This window comes from Maylandia zebra, linkage group LG4 (assembly GCF_041146795.1).
Source record: "Maylandia zebra isolate NMK-2024a linkage group LG4, Mzebra_GT3a, whole genome shotgun sequence".
Taxonomy (NCBI): domain Eukaryota; kingdom Metazoa; phylum Chordata; class Actinopteri; order Cichliformes; family Cichlidae; genus Maylandia; species Maylandia zebra.
Genome location: NC_135170.1, coordinates 20,602,360 through 20,622,695, shown reverse-complemented (window position 1 = coordinate 20,622,695; position 20,336 = coordinate 20,602,360). Strand labels below are relative to the sequence as shown.

General features: G+C 46.5%; 1 protein-coding gene across 1 annotated transcript in view; it reads right to left on the bottom strand.

Moving 5' to 3' along the window:
* The window catches only part of rai1 (retinoic acid induced 1), a 57,541-nt gene that overhangs the window by 5,475 nt on the left and 31,730 nt on the right, over positions 1-20,336 (bottom strand). The window contains exon 2 of the mRNA XM_004558371.5: positions 195-6,791. Coding sequence (XP_004558428.2) covers positions 195-6,713 — 6,519 coding nt within the window. The 5' untranslated portion in view covers positions 6,714-6,791. The remainder of the gene's footprint in view (positions 1-194; positions 6,792-20,336) is intronic.

Genomic DNA, 20,336 nt, shown 5'->3' with positions numbered 1-20,336 from the left:
GTTAGTAAGACAGATGGACATATGGATCAAGACCAGTAAAGAAACAAACAGTTTGACCAACAGAGGCACATTCAGAAAGGGAGAGAAAAGAGGGGAAAATGTTAAAAGTTTTCAGTAATTCTGAAAGATATTTCTTAGCATCCAAACACATGTCAGATTGGTCTAAGATTCACTGATGATAACTGCTGTCGTACCGTTTGGGCTGAGGTGTTGGCTGCCTCCTTCAGTCCGTATAGCCTTCCAGCTACCATAATTATCCCCTTGGTCCAGATGGCACAGTTTTCATGGGCCCAGTGCTCCTTAGCCTCTGCCTCCATTTGTAGCCTTTGGAACAAGCTTTCATTGCCCTCTTGGCCCGTGGGGGCTCCTGTGTTGACGGCCTGTAGCTGCTTCATCCTCTTGAACCTCTCTCGGAGAGTTAACCTTCGTAGGCCACCTTCCCGACCCGGTCTTTCCATTCTTTCTGCCCGTCGAAAACGCCAGTGATGCCTGCTGCTGTTACTGCTAACACTTCCCTCTTGAGCGGTTGCTTCTGTATTTCCTTCCGTTTCTGGGGTGCCCTCAGTCTCACTCTTTGAGGAGTTGCCCGGTTCTTCGCTGCTGCCGCTGTTGTCGTCGTTGGTCTTGTCCAACTCTTCCCTGAAGGCTTCTGTGTGTGTAATCGTCAAGATTTTCCGTGGAACCCCGTCCTCTGTGTAGTAAGGTCCACATAAATCACCTAAGTCTTTGTAGTTTGCCGGTTTCCCACACAGGCAACATGTCAGACACCTCCCAACGAGATCTTTATTTATTGTGGGTCCCTGCAGCATGGCAGCAGTGTGTGGCACTACCTTTGCAACTGTGAAAGGATTCCTCATTCTGAGGATGCCCTTTTTTCTGCGTCTCTGAAATACGACCGCATCCTCCGCCTTGTTGACTATGGCACACCAGGAAGAAAAGTCTCTTGAGTTGTTAATCCGTACATAAGGATAGAAAGACAGTTTAGACCTTTGATGGATCCATCTACGCCTGATCCTCTTCACAGAAATGGTCTCGGTCTGTTTTTCTGATACTGTCACTACAGGACCGATAACACACGTCTCCTTGTTTTCTGTGATTCCTTTTTCCCTTCTTTCCCTTTCTTGTCTTTCTTTCTCCTCTTTTTCCTCCTGTTCACATCCTGCTGCCCTCACTACTGCCTCAATTACCTCGATGGCATCTTTCATCCCGGGTTTTGGCCCGGGCTTTTTGTGGATCTTAATTGGCTTGCCAGGAATCGGCTCTGTTGAGGCTTTGCTTCTTTTCCTTTTAGCTGGGCTTGCTGATGGTTTTCTGCCTCTTCGAGGTTTATGGATGAGGTCTGTACTGGTAACCTGGGGAGTTTCTATGATGTCATCTGTGCTGATTGGCAGAGGTACTGTGGGCTCTGTGGGGTTGACCTTGTCCTCCACACTCTCCTGTTGCTCGTCTGTTTCAGTGTTAGCCTCCTCAACTAAATCTGTTTCCTCTGAAGAGGACTGGCCTTTTCTTTTCTTCCTCCTTTGTTTCAGGTGCATCTCATGGTTGTTTTTGATGGCCCTTTGCTTTGCTAGTCTTGGTGTTGTAACTATTAGACTCCCTGCTTCCAAGGCTACCACTGAGGCATCTGTACTCTCCACCATGGCCCATCGCTTCCTTTTAGTCCTCACAGACTTGGCGGCAGCTGTAGATACGCCTTCTGAGGCCTCCGGTATCCACTCACCTGGAGCGCTGTCTTCTACTGCGGCCTCTGAACTCCAGACATTATCAGCTAGAACATCCTGCTCTGTCCCTGGTTTAATATCTTCCTGTGTTGCTTCATTTTTATTTACAACCTCTTCTTCCAGCCCTTGTCTCACCCCCTCTAGTGTTGGTGCCTCTGGACTCATGTCTTGCTTTTCTCTGTCTTGTGTCACCTCCACTTTCCTCTCTCCCACCTCAAGTTGCTTCTCTCCATCTTGTTGAGACTCTATCACCTCAGTGCTGTTCGTCACAATAGACGTCTCACCTTCCTTTAAGATACGCTCAGGCAAAGCCTTGGTTGTCATGTCATCAGTCAGACTGCTGTCTAGCTGGGGGATTGGGAGGTGTTTCTTTGAGCTAGGAGATGTAATCTTCTGCACCATGGCCTCATATTTCTGTCCTCTGCCTTTGCGTGGTGGGAGAACTTTTGTTTTAGTGGGGCACTGAGGAGGCACCACAGGCGGGTCACTAGTGATGTCAGGTCCACTGGTGTTGGCCAGAATGTCTTTGGTTATGGGAGTGACCACAGGTTCTTTCTTAGGCGGCCCTCGCTTTCTTCGTGGGCCACGTGTGACCTTCTCTTTAGGTGTTTGGACGGCCTGTTCCACCAGGGCGGGCTGAGGCGGTAACGTTTTTGGTTTGGGTTTTGGACCCCTCTTTCTTTTTAATGGTGTAGAAAGTTCTGAAGTAGGTTTCCGTTTTAGTGGAAGAGGGATCTTTTCCTCAGATTGCTCAGGTGGCATGTGTGGTGTGGGTGGGTCTCCTGTAACTTCATTATTTGTGACTGCAGTCTGAATGGGGGAGAGCATTTGCTCCACAGTTATGAGCTCTTCTTCTTTAAGAGAAACATTGCTGGCTTTAAATTCTGTGACTGTCTCTGTGAGAATATCTTCACCCATATTTTTTTCTTTTTCTTTTGACAGTTTTTCCTGGGAGGGCTTCCTGGATCTCAAAACCATATTTTTGCTCTCGTTCTCTGGCGTCTTTAGCTCATGGTGTGCTTGTTGCTCCTCTTGTGTTGCTCCCTGGTTTACTTGTGATATTGTAGATTTCAGGCTCTTCCTACTCCTGCTTTGCGGCCCCACGAAAGGCTGAGTGGTTTCTTCCTGCTGCAACAATTTAGGTTTAGCAAGTGAACCTTTGGGCCGGCCCACTGGGGCCTTGATGGGTGCAGTGTCAGTGTGGGACAAAATGCCTGGAGACTTGGGTCCAGGCTTAGGTCCTGGTTTTGCACCTGGCTTGAGAGCTGGTTTTGGACCAGGTTTTGGTCCTGGTTTTAATCCAGGTTTTGACCCAGGTTTTGGTCCAGGCTTTGAACCTGGTTTGGGTCCTGGTTTTCGTTTTATAGGAGTCTCAATTTTCGGTGGCAGTTCTGGTTCATTTGGCAGAGGTTTTGGTCCCTGTTTTGGTCCTGGTTTTAGCCCTGGTTTTGGGCCAGGTTTTTGGGCTAGTTTAGGCCCTTGTTTTGCACCTGGTTTTGACCCTGGCTTTACACCAGGTTTTGGCCCTGGTTTTGGCCCAGGCTTTGAACCTGGCTTTGGGCCTGGTTTTCTTTTTACATGAGGTTCGGCTTTAGGTGGCAAATCTTGTGCGTTGAATGAGCGTGTGCACATTCGTGAACGAAAACCATCACTTAGCATTTTGGGAGTCTGACTCACAATAGATTCCTGATGGGCTAGATCCATTTGATCTGAGAATAGCTCGGTTTTGCTTGGAGGCATGCTTGTTTTCTGTGTGTGTGAGTGGCCTCCTTCCTCTTCCTTTTCCCCCTCCCTCTCCAAGCTTAGCTGTTGCCTGATTCCCACACCTGAATGCATGATTCTTCTTCTGCCCCTGGCATGCTTACGTCCAAATGCCCTCGGCTGAGCAGATGGAGCCACAGGTTCTGGTTTGGCCAAAGGGGTTACAGCGCTGGAACAGCTGATGCCTGGTTCCATGTCCTCGTCACCTTTTTTCGGGGAAGGTGGAGTGTCTGCCCAGGAGGGGGCTGAGGGAAGTATTGACTTCCCTGGTAGCTGAGGAGAGTCTGGCTCCAGCACTTTAGCATCACTGTGATCAATATGATCCCTGGCCTGAGATGGAGGTGTTGACTTGTCATTGAGAGCAGAGAAGACTGGCATAGCAGACTGAGGCTGAGGGGCAGTGTCACCAATTGCTGACTCCATTTCAGAGGCATCTGCTGCGGCCGTTACTGCTGCTGAGTTTGGATGGGCAGGTCCCCCTGCAAACTCCTTGTCAGAATGGAGCTCAGCAGTCTGGCTTTCTGTCTTGCTGCCAATATCCCCAGACATCTTTTCTAATTCATCTCTTTTATTCATGTGCTCCTCTTTCAATGACTCGGTCAATTCCCCACCCTTCCCCAGTTCCTCCCTCACCTCTACAGACAGAGGTGGTGAAAGGGAACATTTCTCTTGTTTCTCTGTTTCTTTTTGTTCCTCTGCATTGGTTTTCTCCTTTTCTCTCTCTTCCTCTTCACCCTCTCCTTCATTGTCCAGGTCTCTTGTGTCTCTCTTGTCTGAGACACGGTCTTCCAAGGCCTCAACTTGAGGAGTTGGAGACGTGTTTTCTGAGCTGTCCTCCTTCCCTGTGGAGTATTGATCCTGCTCAAGGTCACCCCTGGAAATGAATGGCAATGTTTTCACTGAGCTCTCAGATGCAGTTGGAGACTCAGATTTGTATGTCTCTGATTTCATCTCCTGGCCAAAATGATCTTTGTGGCTGGAATCAGACAGAGCTGCCGGTGACTGTTCAACCGAGTCTCCTGCATTAGGTTCATATTTAGTCTGGTACACTGTCTCCTCATAGCAGTAGGCTTTTCCTGTCCCCTCTTTGTTTATTTTGCTGTAAACATCTGGACATTTCTCTTCATCTGACCATTTTTCTAGCTTCTTTCCACATTTTGTCGTGTCCACATCTCTCTCACTCTTGTGGTCAGGCGTCTTCTCTGTTGTCAATTCTTCTTTATCAGAAGATTTCTCTGTCCAGGCCGATTCTTCGAAATTCTCTTTGACAGGCTCATTGATGTGCTGCATATCAGAGGGAGAATCTTGTTCTTGCTTCATGGGACTGGGGATTGTAATGCTTGTTGGAGATCTCTCGTCACTAATGCTCTTCACTGGAGTGCTCATGCCATCTCCTCCCTGCCCTGATTGACATCTAGCAGGGTCAGGGGTGAGGTTGTGCAGACCTGAGTCGCCAGACCTGGTAGACATGTCATCGGGAGATGCCATGGAGCATGAAGAGGCTGTGTCGACGCTGAGCTGTGTGTTGTTATGGGCCTGGGCTGGACTTCTGCCCTGGCCAAAGTAGTAGTAGCCCCTGTCCAGCGGTTCATCGCTGCTGCTGGAGTAGCCACCCTCATGGATTTCCATGGGCAGCGGTTGATGCTGTGGGGTACAGTAAGCATCCTGTATAGGTCCCCCACCCACACTGCCACCACTGTCTGGATATGGAGGACTTTTGTATTCCTCACCCTTTTTGGATGATACTGCACTTCCAGCACTGCTGTTGCTCCCGCCACTGCTGCGCTTACTGCCTTTTTTGTTTGCAACCAGGGCCTCTGAAAGCAGGAGCTGCTGTACATTATTAGAGATGCTCTCCACCTGAGAGGTGAGAGCATTCAGACTCCACAAGCTGGGGTTTGACAATAGCTTCTCTGAGAAGCGTTCTTTCATTGTGGGGACCTGCGGTGTTGTGGAATAGCTGTGCGGTATGCTGGGTGAGGGGTGTGAGCGTGGGGGCATCAACATAGTGTTGGCACTGGCTTGTTCCTGCATGCCAGCTGAAGATGATGAAGAGGAGGAGGCTGCTCCAGGGGTCATAGGTGGCTGGCTATACTGGAATGACTCTGGATTGGTCATTAACGGTGAAGGGGTGGAACTGTATGAAGGGGAACGCCCCACAGATCGGGCTGGGGAGTGGCTCGAGGAGGGGCTACAAGTCTGATAATACTGTTCTGGGGACCTGACAGGCAACTCTGAGAGACAGTAGTTTTGTTGGGCTTGGCTATAGTGTTGGTATTTTGGATGGGGTTCCTGGGGGTTGGTCATGGGCTGCTGCTCGTAACCTCTTGAGGGAGGCTGCTGATATCCGTAACTGTTTTGGCTCGACCTGTAGGCCCCCTGCTTCAGATTGCCATGGCTGCTCATTTGTCTGCCATACTGAGAACCTGGAGGCAAGTTGTACCCTTTGTAACAGTGGGGCATAGGGCTGCACTTTTCCATGTATGTAGATGGAGAGGGTGAGTGCTGCGGGTAGTGTAGGTGACTCTGGGGATACATGAGAGGTGAAGGGGAAGGGTTGGGAGGATGGGGCTGGTGGTGGGGGCTAGTATAGACAGGGGTAGAGGGCTGGTGGCACTGGGTCTGGGAGTGGCCCAGCATATTCTGCTCCATGTACTGGGAGGAACTAGGTGCAGGAGTACCACTAGACTCCAAACGTCCAACCATTTCCTGCTCATACTGTGCTAACTGCGCTGGGTCCTCCCACTTCTGCTGGAGGTGGCCCTCGCTCATATATTGGGCTGAATAAGTTCCTGGGCCCATGTGATTACTGTAGCCCCCGGGACCCTGCAGGTGCTGACTGGGATTCGGTGGGGGCACTTTGCTTCCTCTGAATGATTTCTTTGCTTGTGAGGGTGCTGAGCCCCCATTTCCACTCCCATTTCCTCCGCCATTTCCTGGGTAACCAGCGTAGGCTTGCTGGCTGTAACAGTCCTTAGGTCCGCCTCCAATTCCTGGTCCTCCAGTTGTCGGCATGCTTGTCGGGTTTGCCAAGGAATGTGCCTCGTAGCCTGACCTGGTGTGCCCCGGGCCTGGGCCTGGATGTGGACCGGGTCCTGGGTGCGGGTGTTGTGGATGGGGATGATGTGGGTGTTGCCGGTAGGTCTCAAGGCGGGATAATTCATGGGGCTCCTGCTGGTAGCAGGGTTGGTTGCTGTGGTAACCACCGCTGCGCTCACGGAAGGACTGCATAACGTTCTCCGTCTGTAGCCAGAGCAGGGAGGGGGAGGTGAGGTGAGACGGGAAAGGGGAAAGGGGGGGTTGGGGGTTCTGGAGGCAGGGAGAGAGGGAAAAGTGAGAAAAAGAAGAAATGATGAGGGTTAGTGCTGCTGAGCTTGGAATTCAGCTATTCTGCATCTTCTCCTTTGATATTCAGTGTCTAAATCTATTTTTACTTTCACCTGGAGTCAAAGGAAAGTTCTCCCTTTCTATGAGAAACTAATGATGACAGTTTTTGTACTCCGGCTCACAAACATTCAGACACACAGACACAGGTACATGCACCGTTCACTCCTTTAATATATTCACTTCATCATCATAACATGATTACCAGTGTTGGGCAAGTTACTTTGAAAAAGTAAATAATTATAGTTACTAGTTACTTCTTCAAAAAAGTAACTGAGTTAGTAACTGAGTTACCAGATTCTAAAAGTAATTAATTAGTTGAAAAGTAACTATTGCGTTACTTGCCTCTGGGGTCCAGGGTATAATTGGCCATTTTAACCACTTTTGATTTTACCTCGACATTTAACCTTTAACAACTATTTACTTTGCCTTGTTTGGTATCATTCTTTTCAGCACAACCTCACGTGTCTGAATTTACAGTTATGTTTTCATTTTGATATACTGTATTAACACAACTGATCTAAAATCAGACAAAAACATCAAATCCGATAAAAAAAAGTGATATTTTCACTGAAACAACCACAAACATGTTCATTGAATCATATTTCATAACCTTAAATGCAAATATAAATTGTGAATTTTAAAATCATATGCACAAGTTTTGCACATAGCAAGTTATTTGCAGCCATTTACCTTTTACTCTTTTTTTTTATAACCATTTCAAACTATTTACAGAACAATCAGCTGTTCTGCATTTTATAAGATGCCACACAAATTATTTGTGCCACTCCAAAAAAAAAAAAAAATTCTGTCCACTATAAAGGAGAACATCACAGCCTGATACCTGCAGGTCTGACAGCAGCAGGTGCATCACTCCTGTTTTCTACCTGGAGACAACAGTCACCTCATTGTTCTGACACACAACACAAAATTATCCACAACACTACACACTAACTACACAAGACAACACATGAACTACACACTCCAAACATGCTAAACGTCACAAATCTCTCACATCTCAAAACTTGCTCTCTCTCTTTTTCTGTTCTTTCTCGCTCTCTCTCTCTCTCTCTCTCTCTCTCTCGCCGTCACTCCTAAAACTTCCCCCTCTTCCCTAAACAACCAAATGTCATGTCGCCATATCATTTTTTGATTGGTCGACATGGTGCATTTTTCCACCAACACGAACGTGTTAGGGTCCCTTGGTCGTTGACCCAGTGTTTTGTGTTTTTGGTTCTTTGATTTTGTTATTTCATTATATTCTAGCTTTGCTTTACGGGTTTTAGGATTATTCTTAGTTAAGGTTCTCTGGGTGGGGTTTGGTTAGAGTTTTAGTGTTCTGGTTTTCTGTCTGTGTAATCCTTAGTTGCTGTCTCCCCTGTCTGCCCTGGTCCCACGTCTCTGTTCCCTCTGTTGTAGTGACTGCATGTGAGTCTGTGTCTTTTTTTCAGTCTCTGTTATGTTTCCTGTTTTACTTTGAAAGTCCATGTCTCATGTTAATGTGTCTGGTTTTGCTTCCTTTGTCTCGTTAGGCCTGATTTGCCCCAGCTGTGTTTCCCTCCTGTTACCCATTCCCTGATTGCTCCCTCTGTGTATTTAAGCCCTGTGTTTCTCTATGTCCGTATCGTGATCTACTGTTTATGTTGCTGTGTGTTTTGTCAGTCCACCGGTGTTAGTTTATTTAGATTTTTTCCAGTTATGTTATATTTGAGTTCAGCATTAAAGCTGTTTCGGTTTAAGTTTGTCTCTGGAGTCTGCACCTTGGGTCCTATTCCTGTCTGCACACAGCCGTCACTTAACAGAACGGGCGTTTTTTTGTTTTGTTTTGTTTTATTTTTTGGTCATAAGCAGAGAGTGCTTGCTAGCGCTGTCCTTAGACAGCAAACATGATGACAATATTGAGGAAAAAACGCGCGTATATTGTTTATCATGACTCTGGTTTTACGTGGCCTATCAACACAATTTAAAAACTGATATATATCACCTTGTTGCTTTGTCATCTTGAAGTGGTCATGTTATTGGCTTACCACGACTACTATATTCGTCCTCAGTCAAACAGCAGCACTCATGCGATTGTTTCCCCCCTAGCCAAAAGTGGGGCCAAAAGTGATTTGTCTACCAGAAAGTGATTGGTCCGCGGGAGCGCGCGCAGCTGCTTAAAGCTGTACAGCTACTTCCGTGCATATATATATATATATATATATATATATATATATATATATATATATAAGGTGCGGTAAGCTGAACACAGCTTCAGCTGTCTGTTTGTTGAAAAATAGTAATGGACCGCATTTTCTTGTTAGTAACGGTAACGGCGTTGTAACGATAGGAATAGTAATTAGTTAGATTACTCATTACTGAAAAAAGAAACGCCGTTATTTGTAATGCCGTTATTCCCATCACTGATGATTACACAACAATAACTGTGTTGTAGATTTCTTAGAATACTACCAGCTGCTAACTGTTGTTCATACGTGAAGAAATGTGCATATATCTGTGTGTCTCCTGGATCTTTTTTTCAGTCTTTTCACGATGAAAGGTGTCGCACTGAACTTTTGAAATCAGCTATTTATTTATCATATAAATAAATAATGTTTGTACGGGTGTGGGTGAAGATGCAGGCGTGCATAAGCGAAGCCAGGCACATGTTCACAGACTGCAGGTAGGCGGGATAATAACAATGATGTGTGTTTAACGTTTTTAGGAGATTATTTGTAACCGTTTCAGGTCTCAAAACACGACCCACAAACTTCTTGTTCTCCTTATTTTCCTCAAGCTCTTCCAGAAACTACAGTTTCTTACATAAACAAGCATTGTGAAGCAATATTTTCTGGCTTGTTTTTGATGCAGCATTTCATGAAAGGTACATCCAAGCCCTCTTTTTCTCCCTGCCTCTCCTCTCCCTGCTTTCTCTCGCACAGATGCAAACTCCAATTTTCTCCAAGGGGAAGCAGGAAGTGCTACACTCTGTGTTGGTGTGCATGCTCTCAGTACACCAGAAGGGGTTTTATAGTGTTTATGTATGGTATATCTGAGCGAATGAGGGGATGTTTGCCTGTAATGTGTGTATGTGTGCATGTGATGGAGAGGTGCAGGAGGGTGATTGTTTTGTGGTTTTGTTTTTTTTGAGGAGGGGAGGTGCTTTCCTACATTCATATAAAAGAGGAAGGAGGGGTGGAAAGTGTTCTTGCTCTTGATCTAAAAAAGGAAAAGTGTCACCTGGAGACAGAACACTGAGCCTCTGTGAATGTGTGTGTATGTGTTTGAGTGTATATGTGTGTTTGTTGGGGAGCTTCAGCACAATATCCCTGCATTCTACCCACCCCGGGGACAGTGGTGCATCCCACCAGATGCACAGTAGCATTATTCATCACAGAAACACGGAGTGTGTGCGTGTGTGATAGGAGAAAGCTGTGTGCGAATGTTGCGTACATTCTTGCACGTTTGTGAGTGATTTTATTGGCGTAGGTTTGTGCTGTACAGTGTAGGTGTACAGATGTTGGTACTGCTTAATTATACACAAACACAAATGCACACAGATACAGATTCCCGTTGAGGTGGTGTGTATGTGTGTTTGTGTGTGAGTAGGACACTTGTTTACACAATGACCTATATAACATGCTTGTAGAGGACAAGGACCAAGCCTACCAAGCACAGTGAATAAGATGGCCTCAAACACACTGCATTTGAGTCTGTCTGTCTCTATTCGTCTCCTCAACAGTCCACTCTCAATAAGGATTAATTGGACTTTTAACCAAATGTGTGTATGTGTATGTCTCTCTCTCACACTAAGAAGCAAATAAACCAAAGGAATGCCTTCCCCAATCAATTTACTTCACCTCCATCAGTCTTTTCTCTTGTACCCAAATGCACTCGTGCATATGCCAGTGTCTACATTCCAGGCACGTCTCTCCTCCACCTCTGTGCTGCGCCTCCTCCTTTCATAGCCATCTTCCACAGAGAACCCTGGCACTGTGGAGTTGGCCGACTGCTGCATTTATGGTTGCGCTATGCCACAGCCTCGGTAGGGGTCAGAGAGGAGAGCGAATGAAGGATGCATGCTGAGATCACCAAATCTTCCTGGTTTAGCTGTCTATCAGTCCACCTGCGTCTGTTTAGTGAGGTAGTGCTAACATTGATTTTGCTGGTGCTTGAGCGCAGAGAAAGGAGGATGAAGGTGAAGCAAACACACGTACTGCCCGCTGTCCTTCCTTCTTATTAAATAGACTGTCTTCTTGCGTTTCTCAACACAATGTTATCTGTGCTGGGAAGGTGCTCATCTCCTCCATTATTCCATCATCTCTCCCTTCTTTCTTCTCCTTTTCTCTCTTTCTCTCTCTTTGTTTTTCTCTCACGCGCATTGAATAGAGAGGAGAATGGCAGCAAGAGGGGAAAGACAACGAGACCGAGCAAAATCGGGGTGTGGGAGGGGGAATTGAGTGTGGGGGATGCAAAAGCAGGAAAAGAGTGATAGAATGATAAGTTTGAGGATGAGGAAGATGAGGATGCAGAGGACAGAGGAGGAGCGATGATTGACTGAGTGGGCTTTACAACCTGGGCTCCTGGGAAATATGAGCTCCAGCAAACATCACACACACACACACACACACACACACACACACACACACACACACACACACACACACACATAGATGCACATACACACCGGGGTCCAATGCATGCAAAATTGTAGATGTGTGGAAACTTACTATGCAGGTCCATAATTAGCCAAATGCTTCAGCTTCACACACAAACATGAGCTGCTACAAGTGATTGATTACCGCGGAGCACTTCTCCACTTCTTATCGAGAAAGCTTCCCTCAAGGCCTTCTCTTTTTTTTTGGTGTGTTACTGTAGATTTGTAAACCATGAAGTCACCTTGTGTATGACTTTCCATATGCATTAAAAGGACGTACACAGCAGGAGTGTCCCATCGCGAGTATTAGAATGCGTCGGTCTCCAAATAAAACACATTCAGGATGGAAAGACAGAAGGGAAAGAGCGAGAGGGAGGGAGAGATGGCTGAATCGGATTTTTCCGCTGGATGGTTCATAATGTGCAGAGCTGTGACTGGTTACAGCCTTCATTCGTTTTTTATCCTCTCTCTCCCTCGCTTTCATCGCATCATCTTCAGAGGCAGCTTGAGATGGGATTTATCTCCTTTCTCTATTGCACGCACGCACACACATACACACTTACACACACACACAAACACACAAAGGGAGATACAGACAGCTCTCTCTCTCTCGTTCCATCAACTGTGACTCTGAAGCACTTCTGCTTCAAATCTTTTCCTTGCACTCTGTCTGTCTGACACAAACAAACACACACAGGCACACACACACACGCATACAAAAAAAATGGCGGCATAAAGAGTGGAGGGATGGGACGTCTCCCTGTGTGTTTACCTCCCCAGTCATCTCAGTTAATTATGCATGCAGAGGCAGTTTGCTCGGGAGGTGGAGCGGCCTGGGAGGAAACGCACACACACACACACACACACACACACACACGCAGACAAACATATACACGCATCTCATCACAGATATTCACAAAAAGTCACACTTCACCACCACCACCGGAATCATCACAACGCAACCTAGCACCACGCACGCCAAAGCTCGGCTCACATGCTCCTCGACAACCTGACAACGCATTTGAAAATAACCCAAACATGCCATGCTCCCTGCACCCCCTTCCTCTCTTCACTGCACTACACACACACACACACACACACACACACACACACACACACACACACACACACACACACACACACACACTCATGTCTAACACATCTGCCTTTAACACCCTGCTTAACACAGCATGCTCCAAAATAACACAGCAAAACCACTCGGCTGCTGCTCCCAATCAGTACGCCGCAATCCCCTCCCTAATTACACACACTTCAGTACGACGCAGAGCGTTCGGATGCCTCAAACTATCACTTGGCCTCTTCAGATTTCCTGTGCGTGCCCTCCCCCTCTCTCTGTGGATGCTCTGCCCTTTAACTCGATCACCTCAGGTTCAACACACTGGACAGGTGGTCAGTCTGAGTGACAGCTTCTCTGCCTCTCTCCTCCTCTCCTGCGCAGTGTCTGCCCAGACAGTGTGGGTGGGTTCCTTCCCAAAGGAGACGCTTAGAAGATGGAAGAAGCCAATATCTGCTCTGACATTTGTCTGTGGCCCACTGTCATGACACACAGCTGGAGGTCACAGGGGTTCACCCGCAGCCAGTCACATAGATTATTGGAGGAGACATAGAAGGGGGCGGAGACCTGCAACTGACACTTATAGACAGACGGGCAGACTGATGGATAGATAGTGGTTGAGGCCTGTTTGAGACTAACTTGAAGGGCCGATTTAGAGGAAACAAGGCGAAAGCTCCTAATTGACAGTGTAGAGTTTATGTTCACGTCAAACCCAAATTTAAGTTTCAGCCAGGAGGGGGAGCCAGAGATAACACAGCCAACAGAGGCAGATTTGTGGGTTTTTTTTTACAGATGTGGTTCTTTCATGTGTTATGGCATTTTTTTGGTCTTTATTGAAACTGGAGTATTCACTGTAGAAAAATCTAGTATTACATGTGCTGTAGGACGAATTGTGGCACAGTGGCACCTACTGAGAAGTCGTTGCACATGTTGGAGTCATCATTTCCCGCAAGTGTAACGCCACCCTATTGAAATTCATGTTTTACACATGTATGAATGCAGCGTTCACCGTGTGCTACATGTAAGTGTTCGAAAGCAGCCAAATGTAGACATACGAGGTTACGCTTGCCTCTGCTACTATTGAAGAAGTTCAATGAAGTTCAATGATAATTAGAAGAAAATGAATGAATAGTTAATTTTTCTTGTGTATTTTTACAAAAACAACCTAAAATTGAATCACTTAAAAATTACAGTACAATTTGCATGGAAATTTTACCAGGGATCTGGTTTGACCAAAACTTACGTGATTAAATTTGACGGTTGGTTCAGATCCAGATGTAGATCCAGAAATTTTGTGGCATTTTATGTCAAAAAAATGGAAATACAGATCATTTAAATAAAGAAAAACTGTTAGATGTCATCTAAGTGTTCTTGTGAAAACGTATCAGACTGATCAGGAACTGCTCTTCCCATCTTGGACTGCTCTGCCTAACTAGTCTGTCACCAAATTCCCTGTTTAACCAATTTCATATCCAGCAACATTTTAAGGCTGAAATGCCTCCATATCATCTAAATGTGAGTCTTGTTTAGGTTGATCTTGGAGATGACTTTGATTCCACGTAGGAATCCAGCTAATCTGAGGTCTACATTTGATGTAATTGGAGTTCATGCGTGTGCGAGATGTCGTCTTGTCTCTGGGGTTTGGGGATGACTCATCGGCATTCGCAGACATGACTCTAGACACAAATGTCTGCATGCACACGTGAACTCGTGAACAGCAAGCGCACGCACTCTTCACAGAAGTTACTTAAATGCCTGGAACTGGAAGAATCGAAGCAGAAACTCTTGACTGCAGAAACGCAGACACACACACGCACACCGCTTCAGGTTCAGCGGGAAAGAATAAATAAAGGTCAGAGAGACAAAGCGAGGCAGATGTGTCTGTCTGCAAGCGAGAGAGAAATGCATCAGCCACCACAGCAATCTACTGGGAGGTTTAGGCTCAGAATCCCTATCTGGCTCTTAAGGCAGAGTGCAGAGGTTATCCCACCAGCCTATAAAATATCATTCTTTCTCTCTTCCTCTGTCTCTCTGTCTGTGGCATGAAAACAAAGACGTTCTACTCATTAGCAGTTGGACGGTGCCCAAATGTGCATCTGTGTCAATCTATTTCCCTTATTTGGCCGAAAAGCTGGTGATTGCCAATGACCTTTTCGACAGGAACAACTAAACAGTGGGACGTGTTAGGCCATAAACAACAACAATAGGGATTGCAGTCACCATAGTAACCACAGAGCCAATCAGAGAAGTGAAAACCTTGAGTGGCATGAGGCAATCACACAGGCAATCCTTGTGAGTGCGTACACAGCAGTGAAAATCAGGACACTCAGACACAGATTAGTCACATGTTAGTTTTGTGCATTTTTTTCAATAAAAACAATACAATATTATGTGATCAGATATTAAAGACTATGACGCCGACATTTCTCCTTATTCACGCGCCATAGGCACATGTGCACTGATATCTTTACAGGGTTTTCATTTATTTTCTATTTGCAGCCATAACCTGACGGCCTTTCGCTTTTAATCGCATCCTGGAAAAGTAGAGGGCTCCCAGTTTGTACGTGATACTTTGACAAGTTGTGCAGAGATTTCCTTGTTCTGCACTGAATCTTTGATAACTACATATTGATTGTTTTATCCCTCACAGAGAGGAAAAACAATTCGACACGATTCAGACTCAAATCAGCAGCATTTAGTCAGCTCTGTGAGCTCTTTCGCAAATCAACTCCGATTTGACTTTGCTACTTCTTCTTATATCACTTTGTTCATTATTAATAAACTGCTTCACTTCCCTGCTGAACAATAGGCTGAAAATGAGCATGCAGGCTGTGAAAGGATAAGTCCTGGACACCTATTTCTTTTAATATCTTCTTCTTTTTTTTATAGCCTTGACCCAAAAATCATCGAACCCTCCCTTTTCCTGCTCCTCTGCACAACTCTCCTTTATCTCTTTTTCCTATCATCTATCTTTTCTTTCGCTCTGTCTTTCAGCGCGGTCACCTCCGTTGGGCAGCTGCCGTGCGTTGCCCTTTGAAGGACTAAACCTGGCTTTGTTGACATGGTAACGGAGTGATGAGACGAGTCCGAGTGGAGAAGGAGAGAGGGATGAGCGAAAGAGGGCGACATTCACACACATGCAATCAAGCACGCATTTGTAGGCTGTGCGTTTTTGGTGCAAAGGTTGTCTTGGATACGAGGCCCTGTGACAAGAATCAGGACAAATAAACCTGATTGCTCGTTACCCGTGTCCTGGTGTTTTTATGCTCTTGTGTGAGCGAGTCATTGTCAGTGTGTAGGTGGGCGACAACAAACGAAAGTCAATGTTGGCTTGCGGAACTCTTTACTAATATGTGCAAGCGCTTAGCATGAATATATTCGTGTGTAAAAGAGGGATAGAGCTTAATGATCAGGCTTGATTGACTGCAATATTCCTGCAGTGTGTGTGTGTGTGTGTGTGTGTGTATGTGCACATATGCGTCTGTGTCTGGTGGACTCTAAATGACCTTGCTGGGTGCAGATTGAGTGAGAGATATAGCCACAGAATAAAAGGAATAAAGAGAAAGAAGCACTATGTGGATTCATGCTCCCACAGTGCAGGTAACCTCACCCATGCCCACACACTTCTCTGCTTTTCTGTCTCCAGGTTTCTCTTTCTCCATCTCCCTTTCCCTCTCACGCACTCACAACACACACAAGGGAGTTAGGGTCCTGTAAAGTGGGCCGCAGAGCTACTTGGTATTCCATCAGAATCCTCCAGCAAGGGAGGATTGTGGAGCAGGGGAAAGAAACGATGCAGGAGAAAGATGATACACGGGAGAAGAGGACAAAAGCAAAGCAATCAAGAACGAGCGCGTTGGGTAAGTTCTCATATGCGAGAGCTGAAATCCACTTCGGCTCGCCCAAAAAGCAGGCGCAGGGAGGTAACGTACCTTCGCTTCAAGCGAATGTGCTGCTTTCTGAGGTTGAAAAACAGATGTGAAACGGCTCATATTTTGCAGTGACCCATTTTGGTTTGGCCCATCAAAGCACATCTTTCTGCCACAGACACACATACACTTACACACACACGTACGCACACACACACATCCGTCCTTTCCAGGTAATGGGGTGGAGTGCTCCACTGAAGCAGAGGGAACTGAGTTGGAGCAGGTCTGGTGTGACATCCCGGTTGGGGCTCGTGATGCGTTCCACTCCCATGTCTTTGGTCCCTCCGCTCATTTACACATGCGCTCACTCACACATGTGTAAATGTACGCAAATTCACTTGGTCTCACACATGCAGACACACACACTGATTTGCACCTGCTCCCTCTTTGTGCCACTTCGGTTCATCTAATTGATGATGCTGTGTCACTCCTGCTGTCTCTCTAGCACACACACACATGCAAACACACACACACGCACACGCTTCCTCTCTGTTCTCCTTGTCTCTGTAACCTCCAAGTTGTACCCTGTCCTCCATTGTCCTCTATCTGTCCCTGCTCTCGCCCTTTAGCTACAGTGCAGCTGCTGGTGGTGCTTTTCGTGTCTGTGTGCATTTGCCTGCCTGTGTTGTGTGTGTGTGTGTGTGAGTGTGTGTGCGTGACCTTGTCTGAGGTTAGACTTGGGCAGACTGCTCTTTGGGTTACTGAGTGCAGAGGAGTGAGTGTCTTTTTGTGTGCAGTCGCCTCGATTTTATACAAAGTATTAAGCAGTAACTCGTTTTTATTTTTGAGTGATGTGGGGATGATATTTGAGAGCTTTCAGTGGTGAGCCAATTCTTTGACTCGTTCCTGCATTCATAATTTCAGAAGAAATGCCATACAAGCAGGCTTAAAATCAGGATTTAATCCTCATAATGACTTGGGGGATGTGAACCACCAATATTATGCTGTGCAAGCCAGTCTACCTTCCTGTTTAGCTTCAGGTTATGCATCTGTTTGTATCTCATTTTGGCAAATTGTGCTTAAAATGAGCCTAATTAGGTACGTGCAATTTTCATTTGTAATATCTGTTTCTGTGCTTGTACTGACAAATACTACCAGATTAGTTTGTTACTGAAGAAAGGTTGAAAAAGAAGAGGTTCTCATTTTGCTCCAATTAAAAAATGTCAGTGAATTTATGTGACACTGAGGGCTTTGAACTGCCTTAATATGATCAATAAGCTGCGTTATTGCTTTGCAAGCTTAATTTATCGGTGAGGTTTGTCACATCTACTGCTCCATCTTCACCTAATACAGTGCTGGTGACAGGGGACAAACCACCTCATATGAACCAGGTTTTGTTGCTTTCAGAGAGTATCTTTGTCTCACATCTCTCCCTCTGCCTGCTCAATAGGAAATTAAAGGCTGACACAGGCTTTCTAGGGGTTCTAGATGTGCGTGCATGCATGTGACTGTGTGTTTGTCTATATCTATCTATATCTACTCTCATCTTCAAGTTTCCCGGCTCTCCTTTTCCTTCTGCTTTCCCCTTCTCTCAGCTGTTACCTGAGAGCCAGACTGGGGAATACTTCCCTCCATCTGCAGACACAGACAGCCCGACACTAAAAGCAGGATAGCCACCGATAAAGCGATTGCAGATACGTGAAATGAGAGGAGGATACAAAGCAGAGAGCAAGGAGAAGAGTTTGATCCAATAGGGCAGAGAAAAGAAGAAGCATTGAGGTAGAGGAGAAGGGATCGTTAGAGAGAGAGAGAGAGAGAGAGTGAGATGAGGGAAGCACTGCAGCCCAAATATATGGGAGAGCAAAGCACAAATGAGGAGATATTGGAAGAAATGGAAGAGCAGCAGGGGGAAAGGTGAGGAAAATGAGAGCAAGGCAGTGAAAGAAGGGGGAATATGATACGAGAGTATAAGAGGGGGAAGTAAAAAGACAGCTGTGTGGCGTGAAGGGGGTAAAGTGGGGTGATGTGAATGGAGGCGCAGAGTTGAGGAGAAGCGACACAGTGTGAAAGTGGGAGAGAGGAAAAGGTGCGCATGGCGAAGAATCAGAAGGAGCGATGTAAAGAAGGAAGTGGAGTGGTGAGGGAAGAGGATGTGAGACTGAGGGCATAGAGACAAGGGAGAGGAAGAGTGGGAGGGAGAGATAGATTGAAGCTGCAAGATCAAGGCAGATGTGAGGGAGGATGTGAGGGAGGAGGGCACGGGTGGAGTGACGAGGGGGATGGAGAGACGCAGGGAGGAGAGATTGTTATCGCGGGGCCGTGCTGCCTATTGATTTGCGTTAGGATAGTGGAATAACAGCGGTACAAGGAGGCAGACTCCTGCGTCATTAGCAAAGAGAGCTCTTAAGACACCCGAGTGTGCGGCGCGCACGTGCATCCATGTTAGTCTGTGACCATATGGCATCTTCGCTGCCCATATGATTAGGGCCAGGAATAGTAAAGAGCAAAACAGAGAGACAGATGACAAAGTTTAAGCACTTTGTGGGGGAGAGAGACAGACAAAAACAGATTGCAGGATGGGAAAACATATTGAGGGAGAGACCAGCAGCAGACTATGGCAGACTGAATGATGGGAAAAGAGAGAGAGGCTGGAAAAGAAAAGAAAAGAAGTGATCTGGCCACGACGTCTCAGGTGATACGCCTCTCACTCCAGGTGACAGATCTATCGGTCATTTCTCGGAGATAGATGGAGAGAGACAAAGTTGGGCCCTCGTCTTTCTCGTTCCCTTCCTTGGCGCAGTGTGATGGTGGCAGTAGAGGTGATGTGTGTGCGAGAGTGTCTCGCCAGGGACCAGGGAAGTGTGAATATGGCTGTGGAACTCTGCCAACTGAGCATGGGAGTGGGGAGGGAGGAAAAGAGAGAGAGAAAGAGAGAGAAAGGAAGACGAGGAGGAGGAAGAGGAGATGAAGAGAAGAGGGGAAGACTCCTTCCTTTGTTCTTCGTTGATGAAAGGAGGAATTGGATCCTCTACTCCCACTCACGCTTTCTCTCTTGGTGATGAGCCTTGAAGTGTTAGGGTGAGCGAATGAGGAGGGACACACAGACACACACACACATGCGCGCGCACACACTGCTGTCTTATTCCACTCAAGTTAGACCCAAATGACTCCTCGCTCACTAATTAAACTTTAATCTCCAATAGCGCACAAATTACCTGCCACGCAACTGAGCGCTGAATTACGGGGCTACGTGGAGAGAGGGAGGGATGGACAGATGAAGGCAAGGAGAGTTGGAGTGAAGGTCACACTACCTGTAGGAGAAAAAAACTCCTACACTCCCCCTGATTCTGTCTCCTGTATCGCCTCTGTCATCAGATTTTGTGTATTTATATGAGCACACATCTATGCCTGTGCTGTTTATGTGTGTATGTGTGTGTGTGTGCGTGACACCAGGGCTGTAAATGGAGCAGTCAGCTGGGACCTCTCTCTCTGAGCTAGTTAATGTTCCCTCTCACACCTGAATGTTATCTCACACACACACACACTCACACAGCCACACAAAGTTGTTGCGAGCCAAGTCTTCGCATTCTCCTCTGCCTGGCCTCATTCCCATCTCTCTCTTACAGACGCAGCCTCTGCTAGGACACACACACACACCGCCATTTTGTGCCACACAGCAGAGGGCAGCACAGCAGTGCGTGCGTGTGTATGTGTGTGTCACTTGGTTAATCACAAAGAACTAACGATAATTACCACCATTTTCCTACCTGCCTCTTTTCCAAGCCTGACTCTCAGCTTGTGTTTGTATGCATGCACAAGAGTCTGTGTGTGCATATATATATGTGCGCGCCCGTCTTTCTGTGGATGGCATCACTGATCCGCTGGCAAGC